The sequence below is a fragment of the Hemibagrus wyckioides genome, linkage group LG04 (genome assembly GCF_019097595.1).
Source record: "Hemibagrus wyckioides isolate EC202008001 linkage group LG04, SWU_Hwy_1.0, whole genome shotgun sequence".
NCBI classification, from domain to species: Eukaryota; Metazoa; Chordata; class Actinopteri; order Siluriformes; family Bagridae; genus Hemibagrus; species Hemibagrus wyckioides.
This window is the reverse complement of record NC_080713.1, coordinates 27946199-27966198: the sequence shown is the minus strand read 5'-3', so window position 1 is coordinate 27966198 and position 20000 is coordinate 27946199. Positions and strand designations below refer to the sequence as shown.

The 20000-nt window shown below is 44.5% G+C and overlaps 1 protein-coding gene across 3 annotated transcripts in view; it reads right to left on the bottom strand.

Annotated features, from left to right (window-relative positions):
• The window catches only part of kcnab1a (potassium voltage-gated channel subfamily A regulatory beta subunit 1a), a 134709-nt gene that overhangs the window by 54523 nt on the left and 60186 nt on the right, over positions 1 to 20000 (bottom strand). For all 3 annotated transcript variants that reach the window (XM_058387896.1, XM_058387897.1, XM_058387898.1), the window contains exon 2: positions 298 to 341. In XM_058387896.1, coding sequence (XP_058243879.1) covers positions 298 to 341 — 44 coding nt within the window. The remainder of the gene's footprint in view (positions 1 to 297; positions 342 to 20000) is intronic.

The following is a 20000-nucleotide window of genomic DNA, read 5'->3' as shown; positions in this document are numbered from 1 at the left end:
GTTATAATAATGAGATCAAATATCAGGGCCTCTCCATTAAGGTGTCTTCTAAATGCTGTAATTGTAAGCCGAAGGACAGAATAAGATCATTATTTTGCAGGCAGATTCACACTGTCTGTATCTCAGCAGCTTAAAAAAGCACCCTGTTCCAGCCTGGAGGAGAAACATCAGCTCTGGGACTCTGCTATGATGTGAACTGTTTTAATTACAAAGCTGCAATTTCACACCAGAAACGCTCGAGGTGTATTTTTTAAAGAGCTTTAATAAAAAAAAAATAAAAAGAGATAAGGTACTCACCGAGACCCAGACATGATACTCTCAATCCAGACTTCCCAAGGTTCCTGAACAGAGAGAGAGAGAGAGAGAGAGAGAGAGAGAGATTATCAGTAAGACTCTTGCAGCATGTTAATCAACACCAGGTTCATGACGTCTTTGTGACTAGCAGAACAGTATATAATATCTGCTCTCTCATCTACTGTTAAGACTTTTTTTCCTAGAAAGTATTTCAGCTCATGCTGTTAGAACATCACCCTAAAGTGTTTAATAATCTTTTAATAATCAGATAGAAAAAATAACTCAGATTAGACTAACTGAATCACATCTAAACCCTGAGACTCTAAATTAGAGAGAGAGACTGAAAAAGAGTGAGTGAGGAAGTGAGTGAGTGAGTGAGGAAGTGAGTGAGTGAGTGAGTGAGTGAGTGAGGAAGTGAGTGAGTGAGTGAGTGAGGAAGTGAGTGAGTGAGTGAGTGAGTGAGGAAGTGAGTGAGTGAGTGAGGAAGTGAGTGAGTGAGTGAGTGAGGAAGTGAGTGAGTGAGGAAGTGAGTGAGTGAGGAAGTGAGTGAGTGAGTGAGTGAGGAAGTGAGTGAGTGAGTGAGTGAGTGAGGAAGTGAGTGAGGAAGTGAGTGAGTGAGGAAGTGAGTGAGTGAGTGAGTGAGGAAGTGAGTGAGTGAGGAAGTGAGGAAGTGAGTGAGTGAGTGAGTGAGGAAGTGTGAGTGAGTGAGTGAGTGAGGAAGTGTGTGAGTGAGTGAGTGAGTGAGGAAGTGAGTGGTGGGTGTGAGTGGGTGAGGGAGTAGGGGAAGTGAGTGGGTGAGAGTGGTGAGTGGAGTGGGTTAGGAAGTGAGTGGTGAGTGGGTGAAGGAAGTGGGTGAGGAGTGGTGGGTGAGGAAGTGGTGGTGGTGGGTGGAGTTAGTGGTGGTGGTGAGTGGGTGAGTGAGGTGGTGAGGTGGTGAGTGGGTGAGGAGGTGGTGGTGAGGGAGTGGTGAGGTGGGTGAGGGAGGTGGTGAGTGAGAGTGGTGGGTGAGTGAATGAGGTGGAGTGGTGGAGTGGTGGGTGAGGAAGTGGTGGGTGGTGAGGAAGTGAGGTGAATGGGTGGGTGAGTGAGGGGGTGTGAGTGAGTGGTGAGGAAGTGAGTGAGTGAGTGAGTGGTGAGAAGTGGTGAGTGGTGAGTGAGGGAAGTGAGTGAGTGAGTGAGGTGGTGAGAGTGAGTGAGTGAGGTGAGGAGTGAGTGAGTGAGTGGAGTGAGTGAGTGGGTGAGTGGTGAGTGAGGAAGTGAGTGGTGAGGGAGTGAGTGAGTGGGTGAGGAAGTGGGTGAGGTGAGGAAGTGGTGGTGGGTGAGTGGTGAATGGTGAGTGAGTGGTGGGTGGTGGTGAGTGAGTGAGGAAGTGAGTGAGTGGTGGTGAGTGAAGTGGTGAATGGGTGGTGGAGTGAGGTGGTGAGGTGGGTGGTGGTGAGGGAGTGAGTGGAGTGGGTGGTGAGTGAGGAAGTGAGTGGTGGTGGAGTGAGTGGAGTGGTGGGTGAGGTGAGTGAGTGGAGGTGAGTGAGAGTGAGTGGTGGTGGGTGAGGGAAGTGGTGGTGGTGAGGGAGGTGGGTGGAGTGGGTGAGGGAAGTGGGTGAGTGAGTGGGTGAGGAAGTGAGTGGTGAGGAAGTGGAGTGAGTGAGTGAGTGAGGAAGTGGGTGAGTGGTGAGTGAGGAAGTGGTGAGTGAGTGAGAGAGTGGTGAGTGAGTGGGTGAGGAAGTGAGTGGTGAGGGAGTGAGTGGGTGGTGAGTGAGGGACGTGAGTGGAGTGGTGAGGGAAGTGGTGGGTGAGGAGTGAGTGGTGAGGGAGTGGTGGTGGTGGAGTGAGGGAGTGAGTGAGTGGTGGGGAAGTGGTGAGTGGTGTGGTGGGTGAGGAAGTGAGTGAGTGGTGAGGAGTGGTGAGTGGTGGGTGGTGAGGTGAGGAAGTGAGTGGAGTGAGGAAGTGAGTGAGTGGTGGGTGAGGAAGTGAGTGGAGTGGTGGTGAGTGAGGAAGTGGGTGAGTGAGTAGTGGTGAGGGAGTGAGTGAGTGAGTGGGTGAGGAGTGGGTGAGTGATTGGGTGAGGAGTGGTGGAGTGAGGGAAGTGGTGAGTGAGTGAGGGAAGTGAGTGGGTGGTGAGTGGTGAGGTGAGTGGTGGAGTGAGGTGGGTGAGTGAGTGAGGAGTGAGTGGAGTGAGGTGTGTGAGGGAGTGGGTGAGAGTAGTGAGTGGTGGGGAATTGGTGAGTGGGTGAGGAAGTGAGGTGAGTGGTGAGTGAGGAAGTGGTGGTGGAGTGGTGGTGAGGGAGTGAGTGAGTGAGTGTGTGGTGAGGGAAGTGAGTGGGTGAGGAAGTGAGTGAGTGAGGAGTGTGTGAGTGAGTGAGTGAGAGTGAGTGGGTGGTGGGTGAGTGAGTGAGGAGTGAGTGAGTGAGGGAGTAAGTGGTGAGTGGAGTGAGGTGAGGAAGTGAGTGAGTGAGGAAGTGAGTGAGGTGAGTGAGGTGAGGAAGTGAGTGAGTGAGTGGAGTGGTGGGGAAGTGGTGAGTGGAGTGAGTGAGTGAGGAAGTGAGGAAGTGAGTGGGTGAGGGAAGTGAGGGAGTAGGTGGGTGAGTGGGTGAGGGAGGTGTGAGTGGTGGGTGGTGGTGGTGGGGAGAGTGAGTGGGTGAGGAAGTGGTAGTGGAGTGGTGAGGTGAGAGTGAGGAAGTGGTGGGTGAGGAAGTGAGTGAGTGGTGAGTGAGGAAGTGGTGAGTGAGTGGTGGAAAGTGAGAGTGAGGGGAAGTGGTGGGTGAGGGAGTGGTGGGTGGTGGGTGGGTGGTGGTGAGTGGTGTGGTGGTGGGTGGTGGGTGAGTGGGTGAGGTGAGTGGTGGGTGAGTGGTGGGTAGTGTAGGTGAGGTGTGTGAGGTGAGTGAGAGTGGTGGTGAGTGTGAGTTGGTGAGTGAGTGAGGAAGTGGGTGAGGTGGTGAGAGTGAGTGGTGAGTGAAGAGTGAGTGAGGAAGTGAGTGAGTGAGGGAGTGGTGAGTGAGTGAGTGGGTGAGGGAGTGGTGAGTGGGTGAGTTAGTGAGTGAGTGAGGGAGTGAGTGGGTGAGGAAGTGTGTGGTGAGGTGAGTGGTGGTGGTGAGGTGAGGGGAAGTGAGGTGAGTGGTGGTGGGTGAGTGGAGTGGTGAGTGAGGGAAGTGAGTGGAGGTGAGGGAGTGGTGGTGGTGGTGGAGTGAGGAAGTGGTGAGTGAGTGAGTGAGGAAGTGAGTGAGTGAGGGAAGTGAGTGTGAGTGAGTGGTGAGGGAGGTGTGTGGGTGGAGTGGGTGAGGGAAGTGGTGAGTGGTGGGTGAGTGAGTGAGTGAGTGAGGAAGTGAGTGAGTGGTGAGTGAGTGAGTGAGGAGGTGAGTGGTGAGTGAGGAAGTGTGGTGGTGAGTGGTGAGTGAGGTGAGAGTGGGTGAGGTGGTGAGTGAGGTGAGTGGTGGTGAGTGAGTGGTGGTGAGGAAGTGAGTGAGTGGTGGTGGTGGGTGAGGAGTGGTGAGTGAGGTGGGTGAGGAAGTGGTGGTGGAGTGGTGAGGGAAGTGAGTGGGTGAGTGGTGAGTGGTGAGGGAAGTGGGTGGAGTGGTGAGGTGAGGAAGTGAGTGGGTGGTGGTGGAGTGGTGAGTGAGGAGGTGAGTGGTGGTGAGTGGGTGAGGAAGTGAGTGAGTGAGTGAGTGAGGGAGTGGGTGAGTGAGGGAGTGAGGAAGTGGTGGGTGAGTGGGTGAGGGGAAGTGTGGGTGGTGGGTGAGTGGTGAGGAAGTGTGTGAGTGAGTGGGTGGGTGGGTGAGAGTGAGTGAGTGAGGAGGTGAGTGGAGTGAGTGAGTGGGGTGAGGAAGTGAGGAGTGGTGAGTGAGTGAGTGAGTGGGTGGTGGGTGAGGAGGTGAGTGAGGTGAGTGAGTGAAGAAGTGAGTGAGGAAGTGAGTGAGTGAGGAAGTGAGGTGGAGTGAGTTGGTGAGTGGTGGAGTGGGTGGTGGTGAGGAAGTGGTGAGTGGGTGGTGGTGGGTGTGTGGTGGTGAGGGAAGTGAGTGGGTGGTGAGGGAGTGAGTGGTGAGGGAGTGGTGGAGTGAGTGAGGGAAGTGGTGAGTGGGTGAAGAGAGTAGTGAGTGAAGTGAGTGGTGAGGAAGTGGTGGGTGAGTGAGTGGTGAGGTGAGGAAGTGAGTGGTGGTGGTGAGTGAGTGGGTGAGGGAAGTGGTGAGTGGGTGGTGGGTGAGGGAGTGGTGGTGGGTGGTGAGGTGAGGGAAGTGGTGGTGGTGGTGGGTGAGGAAGTGGTGGTGAGTGAGTGAGTGAGGGAAGTGGTGAGTGGTGAAGTGGTGGGTGAGTGGGTGAGTGAGGTGAGGTGAGTGAGTGAGGTGAGGAAGTGAGTGGTGGTGGTGGGTGAGAAGTGGTGAGTGGGTGAGGGAAGTGAGGTGAGTGGCCAGAGAGTGAGTGGTGGTGGTGGTGAGTGAGTGGGAAGTGGTGGTGAGTGGTGGGTGAGTGAGGGAAGTGAGTGAGTGGGTGGTGAGTGAGGAAGTGAGTGAGTGAGAAGTGAGTGAGTGGGTGAGGGGAAGTGGTGAGTGGTGAGGTGAGGAAGTGAGTGAGTGACAAAGTGGTGGTGAGGAGTGGTGGTGAGTGGGTGGGTGAGGAAGTGAGTGGGTGAGGAGTGAGTGAGGTGGTGGTGAGGAGTGAGTGAGTGGTGGAGTGAGGAAGTGAGTGGTGTGGTGGAGTGGTGAGGGAAGTGAGTGGTGGGTGGTGAGTGAGGAAGTGAGTGGTGAGGTGAGGGGAGTGAGTGGGTGAGGGAGTGAGGAGTGAGTGGGTGGTGAGGTGAGGGAAGTGTGAGTGTGAGTGGAGTGGTGAGGAGTGTGTGTGGTGGTGAGGTGAGTGAGGAGTGAGTGAGTGAGGAGTGAGTGGAGTGAGGTGAGGAAGTGAGGGAGGTGAGGTGAGTGAGTGAGGGAGTGGTGAGTGGTGGTGAGGAGTGAGTGTGGGTGGTGGTGAGTGAAGAAGTGGGTGAAGTGAGGTGAGTGAGGTGAGAAGTGGTGAGTGGGTGAGTGAGGTGAGTTGGTGAGTGAGTGAGTGGGTGGTGGTGAGTGAGAGTGAGTGGTGGAGTGAGTGTGTGAGTGGGTGAGGAGTGGGTGAGTGGTGAGGGAGTGAGTGAGTGAGGAGAGTGGTGAGGTGGTGAGGAGTGAGTGAGGTGAAGAAGTGAGTGAGGAAGTGAGTGAGTGAGGAAGTGAGTGGTGAGTGGTGGGTGGTGAGTGAGTGAGGAAGTGAGTGGAGTGAGGTGAGTTGAGTTAGTGGTGAGGTGGGAAGTGAGGTGAGTGGGTGGTGGTGGTGAGGAAGTGAGTGGGTGGTGGAGTGAGGAGGTGAGGTGAGTGGTGGTGGTGAGGAAGTGGTGGGTGGTGGAGTGAGGAAGTGGTGGAGTGGTGGTGGTGAGGAAGTGAGTGAGTGGTGAGGAGGTGGAGTGAGTGGCCAAGTGAGTGAGTGAGTGAGGGAAGTGGTGGTGGTGGGTGAGGGAGTGAGTGGTGGGTGAGTGAGGAAGTGGTGGTGGTGAGGGAAGTGAGTGAGTGGAGAGTGAGTGAGTGAGTGAGGAAGTGGTGAGTGAGTGGGTGAGGAGTGAGTGAGTGGTGGTGAGGGAGTGAGTGAGTGTGAGTGGTGAGTGAGTGGAGTGAGTGAGGGAAGTGGTGAGTGGTGAGTGGTGGTGAGGGAAGTGAGTGAGTGAGTGAGTGAGTGAGAGTGAAGTGAGTGGTGGTGAAGTGGTGGGTGAGGAAGTGGTGGTGGTGGTGAGTGGTGAGGTGAGTGAGGTGAGGAGTGGGTGGTGGTGGAGTGAGGGAAGTGAGTGAGTGGTGGTGGTGGTGGAGGTGAGTGAGGAAGTGAGTGGGTGAGGTGAGGGAGTGAGTGAAGCCAGTGGCGAGTGGTGAGTGAGTGGTGGGAGTGAGTGGTGAGTGGTGGGTGAGGGAAGTGAGTGGTGGTGAGTGAGTGAGGAAGTGAGTGAGTGAGGGAAGTGAGTGAGTGAGGAAGTGAGTGAGTGAGTGGTGGTGAGAGGAGTGAGTGGTGAGTGAGTGAGTGAGTGAGTGAGGAAGTGAGTGAGTGAGTGAGTGAGGAAGTGAGTGAGTGAGTGAGTGAGTGAGGAAGTGAGTGAGTGAGGAAGTGAGTGAGTGAGTGAGTGAGGAAGTGAGTGAGTGAGTGAGTGAGTGAGTGAGTGAGGAAGTGAGTGAGTGAGTGAGTGAGGAAGTGAGTGAGTGAGGAAGTGAGTGAGTGAGGAGGTTTTAAGGAGATTTTACTCTGTAAATAATGAATAGAGGAAAATAATCCACACTGAGATAGAGAGATGGAGAGATGGAAAGATGGAGAGATAAAGTGAAGTCATATTTACAACAACAAAAATCCTTCTAATTAACTCTTCATGTAAAAACAACAACACAATGGGGATTGTAACGAAACCAAGAAACCGCAGAGAATAAACTCTGTCCTGAAGATGTCAGAAAAATCAAAGCTTTACACTGGAGACTCCTTCCCTCAGAGGGAGAGAGAGAGAGAGAGAGAGAGAGAGAGAGAATGAAGAAGAACAAATAGAGAGAGAGAGAGAGAGAGAGAGAGAGAGAATGAAGAAGAAGAACAAATGAGAGAGAGAGAGAGAGAGAGAGAGAGAGAGAGAGAGAATGAAGAAGAACAAATAGAGAGAGAGAGTGATAGAGCTGCAGTAAACAGACAGATAGATAGATAGATAGATAGATAGATAGATAGATAGATAGATAGATAGATAGATAGATAGATAGATAGATAGATAGATAGATAGATAGATGTGTGTGCGTGCATGCGTGCGTGCGTGTGTGTGTGTGTGTGTGTGTTGTCTTTTTCATTCCACAGGATTTTTGAAAAAATCCATCCTATGATGAGAGAGAAATGAAGCAGTGCAGAGATCAGGTAGAAAAAACAGATCAAATCAGGAGGAGATAAGGACGAGTAAGGAACAGAATGACACGAAGAAGCGCAGTGTGTGTGTGTGTGTGTGTGGAATGATGAGAGTGGGGTGGACAGGTTACTCAGTAAATTCCACTCAGGTTCTGTTCTCTGGTCTTTTACTCTATTGTACTGACACATTAGAGGATTAAAGCGGCAGTACGCAAGTCTTCACACTTCCTCTTATCCCTAAATGACCCCGCCTCTTTCCTCTAGTGAAACTCATTAATCTCGAGTTATCTTTAAAGAGAGTATGAGCTGAGTGTAGGGGCGGGGTTAATTTCTGGACACCAGAATCTGGACAGATTCTGGACACTAATACACATATTTACACACACACACACACACACACACACACATATCTGGACACCAATACACATATTTACACACACACACACATATCTGGACACCAATACACATATTTACACACACACACACATATCTGGACACCAATACACATATTTACACACACACACACATATCTGGACACCAATACACATATTTACACACACACACACACATATCTGGACACCAATACACATATTTACACACACACACACACACATATCTGGACACCAATACACATATTTACACACACACACACACATATCTGGACACCAATACACATATTTACACACACACACACACACAGAACCAGACCTCTTCTTTTTATTGGATGTGTGTTCTACGGTGAAGAAGAATTGAAGAGACTAATCCCGACCCTGTGTGATGTTGGAGGTGATTAGTCAGTGTTTGCGCTGCAGCCGTGAGGTTGCAGTGTGTTGCTGCAGCATGATAGATGAGCTAGGAGCCGGGGTTCAAGCATACAAGCAGCGAGCATCGATCACCAGCACGCTTCACACTGCAGCGCTAAAACGTGTGTGTGTGTGTGTGTGTGTGTGTGAAGAATTATAACTGTCCAAAAAGAAAAAGAGCACCATACTGCAAACTTTAAGTGATGGGGACTTGATCTTGCCACTGTGTTAATGTGTGTGTGTGTGTGTCAGCCCAGGAGGAAGGCTCTTATCTAGCCAAATGATCGTCATTTTCTAAGAAAAATAAAAAATTGTATACTTTTTAATCACAAAAGTTCGTCTAGCACTAGCTCTGGGATGCGTGTCCGCGATGCTACGTGTTTAAGTAATCACGTCTGAAGGTCACGCGCGACGTACGAAAGTAAGTCAGTTTCACAAAGAAAAGGAAAAAAAACTATGATGTGTCTTAAAGATATAAATTGTAATAGTTGTTAAATCTGTGATGTGAGAGACATAAATGTTCCTGGTGATGATTACTGGACTGATCATTAAACACAAAGCGGTGCGAGAAAACCTCATTTACATCTTTTCATTCTCTCTCTCTCTCTCTCTCTCTCTCTCTCACTCATACTCTCTCCCCCCTTTCTCTTTCTCTCTCTCCCACTCCCCCCTCTCTCCCTCTCTCTATATCTCTCTCTCTCCGCCTCGCTATCTCTCCTCCCTCTCTCCTCTCTCTCTCTCTCTCTCTCTCTCTGCCTCGCTATCTCTCCTCCCTCTCTCCTCTCTCTCTCTCTCTCTCTCTGCCTCGCTATCTCTCCTCCCTCTCTCCTCTCTCTCTCTCTCTCTCCCACCCCCCCCCTCTCTCCCTCTCTCTCTCTCTCTCTCTCCGCCTCGCTATCTCTCCTCCCTCTCTCCTCTCTCTCTATCTCTCCCACTCCCCCCCTCTCTCCCTCTCTCTCTCTCTCTCTCTCTCTCTTTCTCTCACTCTGCCAGAGCAGCAGCTGCTGGTCCTGCAGGAAGCTCCATGTCTCCATCCGTTCACTCGCTTGCACTCTTTCAGCCGATAAAGCAGTTTTTACCTTTGTGGAAATCAGCAGGAGGGAATCTGTACATCTTTTCTCATGGAGCAGATCCCATTACAGATTCCTTCTTTCTGACATCTGCTTGTTACCTGATGGTCTGCACCTGGTTTGTGTTATTGCTTGAGTAATTTGCTCCTTTACGCCCCGCTGCGCCTGTGACACTTTGCAAATGTTATAATCGCACTGTTTGCTGTTTCTTCCGCAGATCTGCTGTGATAATATATTATACTTTTCTATTTTCTTCCCTGTTCTTACTTGTATAGTAATAAATTCTGAATCCTGAAATTCTATCGTTTTCTATTTTTATGGCTTGAATCAATCACATCATCTTGAGTATGGCTTTGTGTTTGACCAATAAAAATGTATATTTTAATAATATTTGAAATAAATAGATAGATAGATAGATAGATAGATAGATAGATAGATAGATAGATAGATAGATAGATAGATAGATAGATAGATAGATAGATAGATAAATACACTTAAGCAGTAAATCAAACAATTAAAAAACAAAAACAGACCTGGTGTTTATAGATTGGATTTATAACATCTGTTTATAATTCAGCGGTTGTCCCAGGGTCCTTGACTACAAGAAGTGTTCTGGACAGACTACATCCATCTAACAATAACAACAACAAAACATAGTGATTCATGATCCGAGACACAATGAACAGGAAACAAAGGAACATGGAGATTTTGAGAAGAGACAAAGCCTGCAACCCGAAATCAAGTACTGTGACAATTTATATTGCATTTGATTCAGTGTAAACTAGGCACTTGATTCCAGTATCGATTCAAAAATTCATACAGTACCTACTGCATTCGATTCAGTAATGATTCAGCATCCAGTTTAGTATTTGATTCAGTATCTACTGCATTCGATTCAGTAACAGTTCAGCATTTGATTTAGTATTTGATTCAGTGCCTCCTGCATTCGATTCAGTATCAATTCAATGTTTGATTAATTATGAATGAATTTATTATTCATTTAGCATTTGATTCAGTGTCAAAATATTATATTCAGAATTCAATTCAGTATAAATTCAGAATGCGATTCATTTTCAATTAGGAATTAGACTCAGTATCGATTTAGAATTAGATACAGTGTCGATTCAGAATTCAATTCATGTTCAATTCAGAATTTGATTCAGTAACGATTTAGTAGCCGATTCAGTGTCAATTCAGAATTCGATTCATTTTCAATTCAGAATTTGATTCGGTGTCAATTTAGAATTTGATTCAGTGTCGATTCAGAATTTGATTCATTTTCAATTCAGAATTTGATTCAGTAACGATTTAGTAGCTGATTCAGTGTCAATTCAGAATTCGATTCATTTTCAATTCAGAATTTGATTCGGTGTCAATTTAGAATTTGATTCAGTGTCGATTCAGAATTTGATTCATTTTCAATTCAGAATTAGATTCAGTATCGATTTAGAATTCAATTCCGTGTCGATTCAGAATTCGATTAATTTTCAATTCAGAATTAGACTCAGTATCGATTTAGAATTTGATACAGTGTCGATTCAGAATTCAATTCATGTTCAATTCAGAATTTGATTCAGTAACGATTTAGTAGCAGATTCAGTGTCAATTCAGAATTTGATTCATTTTCAATTCAGAATTTGATTCGGTGTCAATTTAGAATTTGATTCAGTGTCGATTCAGAATTTGATTCATTTTCAATTCAGAATTAGATTCAGTATCGATTTAGAATTCAATTCCGTGTCGATTCAGAAGTCGATTAATTTTCAATTCAGAATTTGATTCAGTAACGATTTGGTATCCAATTCAGTGTCAATTCAGAATTCGATTCATTTTCAATTTAAATTCAGTATCGATTTAAAGTTTGATTCAGTGTCGATTTAGTACTGTCGATTCAGAATTCGATCCATTTTCAATTCAGAATTTGATTCAGTATCGATTTAGCATTTGATTCAGTGTCAATTCAGAATTCGATTCTGTATCTACTGCATTCAATTCAGTGTCATTTCAGTAGAAGAAGTGCTCTGGACACACTGCATCCACCTGAGAGCCTTTTTATCTTTGTGAAAATCGAATGTGTTTCTCTTTGTAAAAGAAATCTGGCTTTAGAAATGTGGGTTGAGATGAAAAAAAAAAGAGAAAGCAGTGGAGATGAACAGACTATAAATAAACATCAGCTACATCCATAAAGTTATTAAAAACAACACATCTATTTATGTAACGATGTTGTAATCAGTGTACAGTATGTGTGTACCTGTGTCATGTGTGTGTGTGTGTGTGTACCTGTGTCGTGTGTGTATGTGTGTGTGTGTGTGTGTAGCGGAGTGTGTGGATCTGGGTGAATAATGTTCATGCTGAAAAGGTTTCCCATGAGCTCGACTCCAGGTGCGAGCAAACACCTGATCTCTCTTTAAAACTGGGTTACAGTGTTAATCACTGTGTGGTTTTACATTCAGAGCAATCTGTGTGTGTGTGTGTGTGTGTGTGTGTGGAGTATCCTGCTTTTAAAGCCTGTCATTCACTCATCCATGCTCTTTGAGTCACGTTTTGTTTACTTCTCACATCTTCAGTCGCTCCTCCACCGATATTCAGGTCATTTTCTCTCTCTCACACAGCCGTTCGCTCTTTTTGTTGTTTTCCGTTCCTCTCTCTCTCTCTATCTTTAAATAGAAAACACTGAAAATTGAGTTAAAATCTCCTGTACACACATTCACACACCGTTTAGTATCTCGTGGCTTTGTAAAGAAAACTGTTACGATGCGCTGGATCAAGAGCTATAATTATACACTGACATATAATAAAGGTGGAAGCCATTTTGTTTAATTAAATCAAACACAGTGATTAATGTGATTGTTGCTATCTATGCACCAGTACAGTGTCAATAGACTATTTCCACAAGTTTACTAACAACTAATAGACCAACATTAACTGTCTCTGGCTTATAAATTACATCATGACAAATTTTACTTTTGCAAAGAAACAAAATGCTTTTTCAGTAACATGCAGGCTGCGAAAATCAGCATCTGCATCCAGTTCTGGAGCAAAACATGGAAGGACAACAACAACAACAACAACCAGAATGCTCCATGATCAGAGACACAAACAACAGGTAAGAAAATCAGGAAGTACAAGGAAAAGCACATAAAATAAAGCATACGTCCGAAATCCAGCACTGTGACAATTCCCTCTGCATTCGATTCAGTATCAGTTCAGCATTTGATTCCAGTATTGATTCAGAATTTGATTTACTGCCTACCTACTGCATTCAATTCATTAACGATTCAGCATCTGATTCAGCATTCGATTCAGTAACTACTCCGTTCGATTCAGTATCATTTTCAAGTTTGATTCACTATTGAAGTATTGAGTCAGAATTTGATTCAGTATCTGTCGCGTTCAATTCAGTATCACGTCAGTATTCAATTAATTATCAGTTAATTATCGATCCAGCATTCGATTCACTATTGAAGTATTGATTCAGAATTTGATTCTGTATCTACTGCATTCAATTCAGCAACGATTCAGCATCCGATTTAGTATTTGATTTAGTAACTACTGCATTTGAATCAGTATCAATTCAGTATTCGATTAATTATCAATTCATTATCGAATCAGCATTCGATTCACTATTGAAGTATTGAGTCAGAATTTGATCCAGTATTGATTCAGAATTTGATTCAGTGTCGATTCGGAATTTGATTCCGTATCTACTGCATTCAAATCAGTTTCAAATCAGTATTTGTTTAATTATTAATTCATTATCGATTCAGCATTCAATTCACTATCGAAGTATTGATTCAGAATTTGATTCAGTATCTATGCATTCGATTCAGAACCTGCAGCATTTGATTCAGTATCGATTCAGTATTCATTCATTTAACAATTCATAATCGATTCAGCATTCGATTCAAAGTATTGATTCAGAATTTGATTCGGTGTCTACTGCATTCGATTCAGTATCAGTTCAGCATTCAATTCAGTACAACAATCATGAGCTAAATCCAAATACAGTTTTTATATCAGTGCTTTTGTTTAAAGGTGAAGGTCTATTGCCCATTCATGTGAAGATAGAGAAGGAAGGAAGAGAGCATGGAGATGAGAGTGTGTGAAATATTCACAAGATTTAAGTGACATTGAATGACAAAGGGGATGATGAGGGAAGAGCGCAGGCGACATGATGGCAGGGATTATTAGAGCTCATTTCACCGGCATGCTGATGAGGCGAGAGAGAACCCTCATTGTCTCCACACACAGCTCACATGTGCCTCATCAATAAATTAACAAGGCCAATAACACTGAACGGACATCTGGACGGCCATCCTACCGCTCGGGGTCATGCTGATAAACTGGGTTAGAGTAATGACTCCATGATGAAGCATTACTCTGAGAGTGTTTAAAGTTAGTGAGTCAGTTTATTGTCCACTTGGCTGTTCTTTCTCTGACACAGACATCGCACTGGACATGCTGTAGCACCAGCCTGGGCATCTAATCTTTCCAGGATATCAGTTTTTTTATTAGTCTCTGCCCGCTGGATAAATGACTCGGGTTCGCTAAGCTGCTGATACGGCAGGTGTTTTTTTTTTTTCTTCTCTCTCTCCCTATCCATCAGCCTAAGGAAAAAAACAGCTTTTGCTTCTTTACAAAATATTTTATTAAAAGTGTAGCATGCTTCAGTTGCTTCATATATTTCTTCCTGTAGCTGCAGGTCACGACTCACTTGTTCCTGAGTCCTGCTGCATACACAGAACTACAGAGAAACAGTTCTGGTGCTTAGTAAAATCTCTTAGGTGGCTGATGATGAGATACACTATATAGCCAAAAGTTTTGGGACACAGATCATTGAGTTGTTTTTCAGGGGTTGGGCTCGGCCCCTTAGTTCCAGTGAAAGGAACTCTTAATGCTTCAGCTTCATATCAAGACATTTTGGACAATTTCATGCTTTATGGGAACAGTTTGGGGATGACCCCTTCCTGTTCCAACATGACTGCACACCAGTGACCAAAGCAAGTTCCATAAAGACATGGATGAGTGAGTTTGGTGTGGAGGGACTTCAGAGTCCTGACCTCAACCTGATAGAACACCTTTGGAATGAATTAGAGCGGAGACTGTGAGCCAGACCTTCTCATCATCACAACATCAGTGCCTGACCTCACAAATGACCACACTTCTAGAGGAATGGTCAAAAATTCCCATAAACACACTCCTAAACCTTGTGGAAAGCCTTCCCAGAAGAGTTGAAGCTGTTATAGCTGCAAAGGGAGGGACAACTCCATATTACATTCATGTGTATGGAAAGGAAGACGTCACAAAACTTTTGGCAACATAGATGGCTGATTAAAATGGTGTGTTTAGTCGGAATGGAGACAAGGGTAATTAATATGGCAGTTCGGATGGCAGCATGGGTAGTTAAAGTGGCAGCGTTGGTCAGCTAGAATGCAGCGTAATGCATTCGAATGGAAGCTGTTCGAAGTTAAAATAGCGGACTGGATAAAATGACAGCTTAGGTTTGATAAAATAGAGTAAGACGGCGAGTGTAAGGCGTATTCAAAAGAGCTGCGCTAGTTCATTAAAGTGTTAGACACGCTAAGTTGGACTGACAGCATGGTGAAGTAAACTGGCAGCCTGATTTATTGAAGTACAATTTTTGTTTTATTCCTATTTATTTACGCTAATACCCTAGCATGAAAACCGCGACAAATCCGAATAATTTTGTTGTTCAGCATTTTCAGAATAAAACGTCAAACCCTCACACCATGTGCTAAATCCCTCTGACACGAGCCTTCCAGAGGCTGCAGCTTTTATCATAGGAAATGGATTTTTACACATGACAGCTTCCTGGCTCTGCAGTTCGCTTCGCTAGGCTAATTGAAAAGCCGGCTCGTCTTTTTGTTAAGCTGTCAGTGTTTCTGTATTAAAAAAAAAAAAAAACTTGACGTGATGTGAAAACGTAGAAAACCACTTCGCTGATTCAGAGATGACAATCCGCAAAGGAGACGAAGATAAACAAGTGACAAACAAGTGCGCAGTGTGTGTGGAAACACAGCGACGAACCCTGAGTGCATGGAAATTTACAGATTTTATGACATTAAACTCTGAAAAAAGTGTGTGGGAGGAAATCTTTAGATTTAATAGCTGGTCTAATCGTCAGCTCAGAGAAAAAGAGAGATGTGTGTGTGTGTGTGTGTGTGTCACTCTAGAGTCACATCGATTCATTCACAACATATTCTCTAGCTACAGCAGGAAAAATACCCCCTCACCCCAACCAGACAGAGCTCAAGCTCCACATAAATGGCTCTCAGGCCTGCGTTCGTCCCCACAGAGCAGCAGTGTGAAATAGAAACCGTCGTCCACAGACGCATGGGACCGCAATCCCTCAAAGGCCTGTTAAAAGCCCACACCAAATCATTTTTAATAACGCTCAGCTGGGAAACGTCCAGAAGGAGCGCTCGGAGTCTCCCTGTAGAACGTCAGCGTACGGATCGGAGCGGATTTGAGTCAAAATAGCAGCAGTGCTGCCGGATCTGTAGAGCAGAGGATAAGAAGATTAAAGGCAGTTTGAAGGGGTGTTTTACCGTGGAGGAAAATCCACACATCAGAATCTTTGGTCTTGATTTAGTCAAGGCTGAACAGATGTTGATGTGTCTACCAGCTGCTGATTTAAAGCCAGTAAGATATGATGCTCATCTGTTACAGTGCTTTCCCTTGGCTTATCAAAAGTCATCAGAAAATAAGCTGATTATTGATTATCTCAATAACCTTCACAACTTTTATGAATTCTGAAGCCTAAATACACTCAGCAGAAGTAAACAGCTATGACTTCACTTCAACATCACCACCACCACCACCGTGTTATTAATATAAACACAGCGAGGATGTAGTAGATGAGTGTTCCTACTGAGTGTTTAGTCCTGTTTAAGCTACTTGTAAGCCTTACGACTCACCTACAAGAATTCAACTCACATACAAAGAATTAGTTTCTGACTCAACTCACCTACATGAATTCCAGTCTAAATCAGTGCCTATAAGAATATGACTCTGAATCAAATCACCAATATGACTCTGAATCAAATCACCAATTCAACTTCAAATCAACTCCCCTACAACAGTTCGACTCTGAATCAACTAGCCTACACAAATCTAACTCTGAATCAATTAACCTACAAGAATTCAACTCTGATTCAAGTCAGGTACAAGAATTCTTTTTTTTGATTGAACTCACCGACAAGAATTTGAGTCTGGATTAACTTGCCTACAGGAATCTGACTCTGAATCAATTCACCAATTTTCAAGACACAAGTCACCTACAAGAATTCGACTCTGAATCAATTACCCTACAAGAATTTGACTCTGAATCAACTCACATATAAGAATGAGTTTCTTATTCAACTCACCTACAAGAATTCAGGTCTGAATCAACTTACTTACAAGAATCTGACTCTGAATCAACTCACCAATTTTCAAGACACTTACAACTCACCTACAAGAATCTAACTCTGAATTGAATCACCTACAAGAATTCGACTCTGAATCAACTCACCAATTTTCAAAGCACAAGCCACCTACAAGAATTCGACTCTGAGTCGAATCACCTGCAAGAATTTGACTCTTTTTTTTCTGACTATAAACTCACATACACAAATTTGTTTCTGAATCAACTCTCCTACATGACTCTGAATCAACTCACATTATATTTTTCTACAGACATGGTGCTTACTGAGTTAACTGAAACGCCATTTGTTCTGGAGACCAACAATCCACACACACACACACACACACCTCAAATAACATTTCTATCTATTATGTGTGAAAACCACACGGCAAACGACCCGAACGGATCGATTCTCACTCGGATTCAGACTCAGCAAACAGAGCAAGAATAGCTGTAGTAATAGTAGTCCTAAAAGTAGCTGAAATGTGTGAATGTCCTCTTACTGCACGATTCACTCCTCACACACAAACTCACTCTCTCTCTCTCTCTCTCTCACTCCCTCGCTTCCCTTCATATCTCCACACAGAAAGGGTTTGAAGAGGCCATAGTTTCACTAAATACACCTGTGCAGCGTCAGAGAGAAAGAGAGAGAGACAGAGAGAGAGAGAGAGAGAGAGAGAGAGAGAGTGGGTGTGCAGAGGCGTGTGAAATAAAAACACACACTTGCCCGACCATGAACTCTCTTTCTGCTGGATTACAGCGCCACGGCAACACCAGGCGTGGGCTCTGCACTCATGAAGATCAGCGCCGCAACGTTTCTTAAAACGCAGATGTCTCTGGCGCTGATCCAGAGTGAGACATGGATGCTTCAAAACCCGGCTTCAAATACTTTGACTTGAGTGGATCACGGAGAACGTGAACGTACGAATAGAACACTGATTTGAGAAAAATAATCAACAACGGAGGGAACACGGGGGTTTAGTGGGTAGCATGTGTGCTTCAGGGGTTTACTCAGGGTTCTCCGGGTTCCTCCTCCAGTCTAAAGACACGTGCTGATGGCTTACAGACATCTCGAAATTGTCTGTATTGTGTGTGTGTGTGTGTGTGTGTGATCTTTTCCTATAACAGCGCATCCTAAAATTTTATATATATATATATATGTATATATATATATATATATATATATATATATATATATATATATGCCTCTTATACCATACATTTACATTTTCTATGAACTAAAGACCAACATTTCATTCCTTCTCTCCTTCTCTTTTTCTTTTCTCATTACCGTAAAGTAAGTCATGTTGTTCTTTAATGAACTAAATAATTGTAACGGCTGCCATGTTGCTGTGGTGCAAGAGAAATAAAGCACTCCCGGATCTCAGTGGTAGGAACTTATAACCACAGTGTTTCACTGAATCTGTCTCTCTTTATGACCCTGTAAGTGACGGAGGCTGTGCTGCCAGGCTCGGCTCTCGTCCTGTGTTACACCGAGTGTGGAGGATTTCGCTGTTCCTCCTCTTCCATCACTCTCTCTCTCTCTCTCTGTCTCTCTCTAGCAGTCACTTCTCCATCTCTGTCTCCTCTTCACACGTCTCAAGTGCACCTGGAGGTCAGGAGCAGAGACGAAGCCCTCACTGACTGCATGCCTTTCATTTCCTAAAGTCACTCACAAGTTTTTTGCTCTCTCTCTCTCTCTCTTTCTTTCCCTTTCTCTCTCTCTTTCTCTCTCTCTCTCCTCTCCTCTTCACTCTCTCTTGCCAGACGCTTGCTTTTCATTTGAATTCTCTTGCATTATTAATACATTATTAATTCCACCCCATTGATCGATGTCCAAATAAACTCGCTCTTTATCTAATTTTAATTCTTTCTTTCTTTTCTTTTTATAATTCCATCACTGCCCAGCATCATTAAGCGGTGTGTTTAGTGAGAGGGTTTCACTTTCAAAAACCAGAAACATAATAATTTAACAACTAACATTATTAATTTCTTTTTCTTTTTTAGCAGATTTCCAGAGCAGTTAATGAGCTCTAATTAGATATTCATGGGAACATGTTAGCGATAACACTAACAACATGATATTAATGATCATATAATAGAAATAAAATAAAAACCAACAGACGATGGGAGGTTGATGAGGTAGTCATATAGCTTGCTGATGATATTTATCCAGCAGAAATACATATTGAAACTTACTCCAGGAGCTTTCTTGGTATATATAAATATATACTGATCAGCCATAACATTATGACCAGTGAGAGGTGAAGTGAATAAGACTGATGATCTCCTCATCATGGCACCTGTTAGTGGGTGGGATATTATTAGGCAGCAAGTGAACATTTTGTCCTCAAAGTTGATGTGTTAGAAGCAGGAAAAATGGACAAGCGTAAAGATTTGAAAGAGTTTGGCGAAGGACCAAATTGTGATGGCTAGACCACTGGATCAGAGCATCTCCAAAACTGCAGCTCTTGTGGGGTGTTCCCGGTCTGCAGTGGTCAGTATCTATCAAAAGTGGTCCGAGGAAGGAGCAGTGGTGAACCGGTGACAGGGTCATGGGCGGTCAAGTCTCATTGATGCACGTGGAGAGTGAAGGCTGGACCATGTGATCTGAACTAACAGACGAGCTACTGTTGCTCAAACTGCTGAAGAAGTTAATGCTGGTTCTGATAGAAAGGGGTCAGAACACATAGTGCATGACGGGTCAGAGATGTTAGGGGGACCAATGCAGGTGGTTATAATTTTATGCCTGATCAGTATATATATATATATATATATATATATATATATATATATATATATATATATATATATATATATGTGTGTATATAATTCTAAGAATGAATCCCTTACATTAAACACTAAAGAATACAAACCTAGCAAAAAAAACCAAAACTTGGCAGCTAGGAGTGGTGTTGATCAGATCGTCAGCGTGTCATTACACTGTAATTACTTGCAAGTAAGAACGACTCGAGCCAGTGCTGTTCCCTGCTGAAAGAAAACAACAACTATCCATATGGCACATGCCGCAACTCTGCCAAGCGATCTCCACACTGATCATTAGCGCTTAGCGCTCTCTGTAGACCTCAGGAACATCCTCACTTTCTCATAACACTGCTTTCACACCAACAGTTCAATCTCATTACGCAGCCCAGACTTCTCCTACAACGATGCTAATCAATAATCCACGCTCGCAGAAATTGTGTGCCGCAATATAAAACTGCGCTAATTTCATTCTAAATCTCGTGAATTATTTCTACTGTGTGATTGTGTATATGTGTGTACAAGGGTGTGTGTGATTGTGTGTAGGTGTTTACAAGTGTGTGTGATTGTGTATATGTGTGTACAAGTGTGTGTGTGATTGTGTATAGGTGTGTACAGGTGTGTGTGTGATTGTGTATAGGTGTGTACAGGTGTTTGTGATTGTGCATAGGTGTGTACATGTATGTATGTGATTGTATTTAGGTGTGTACAGGTGAGTGTGTGTGTGTGTGTGATTGTCTGTAGGTGTGTACAGGTGAGTGTGTGTGTGTGTGA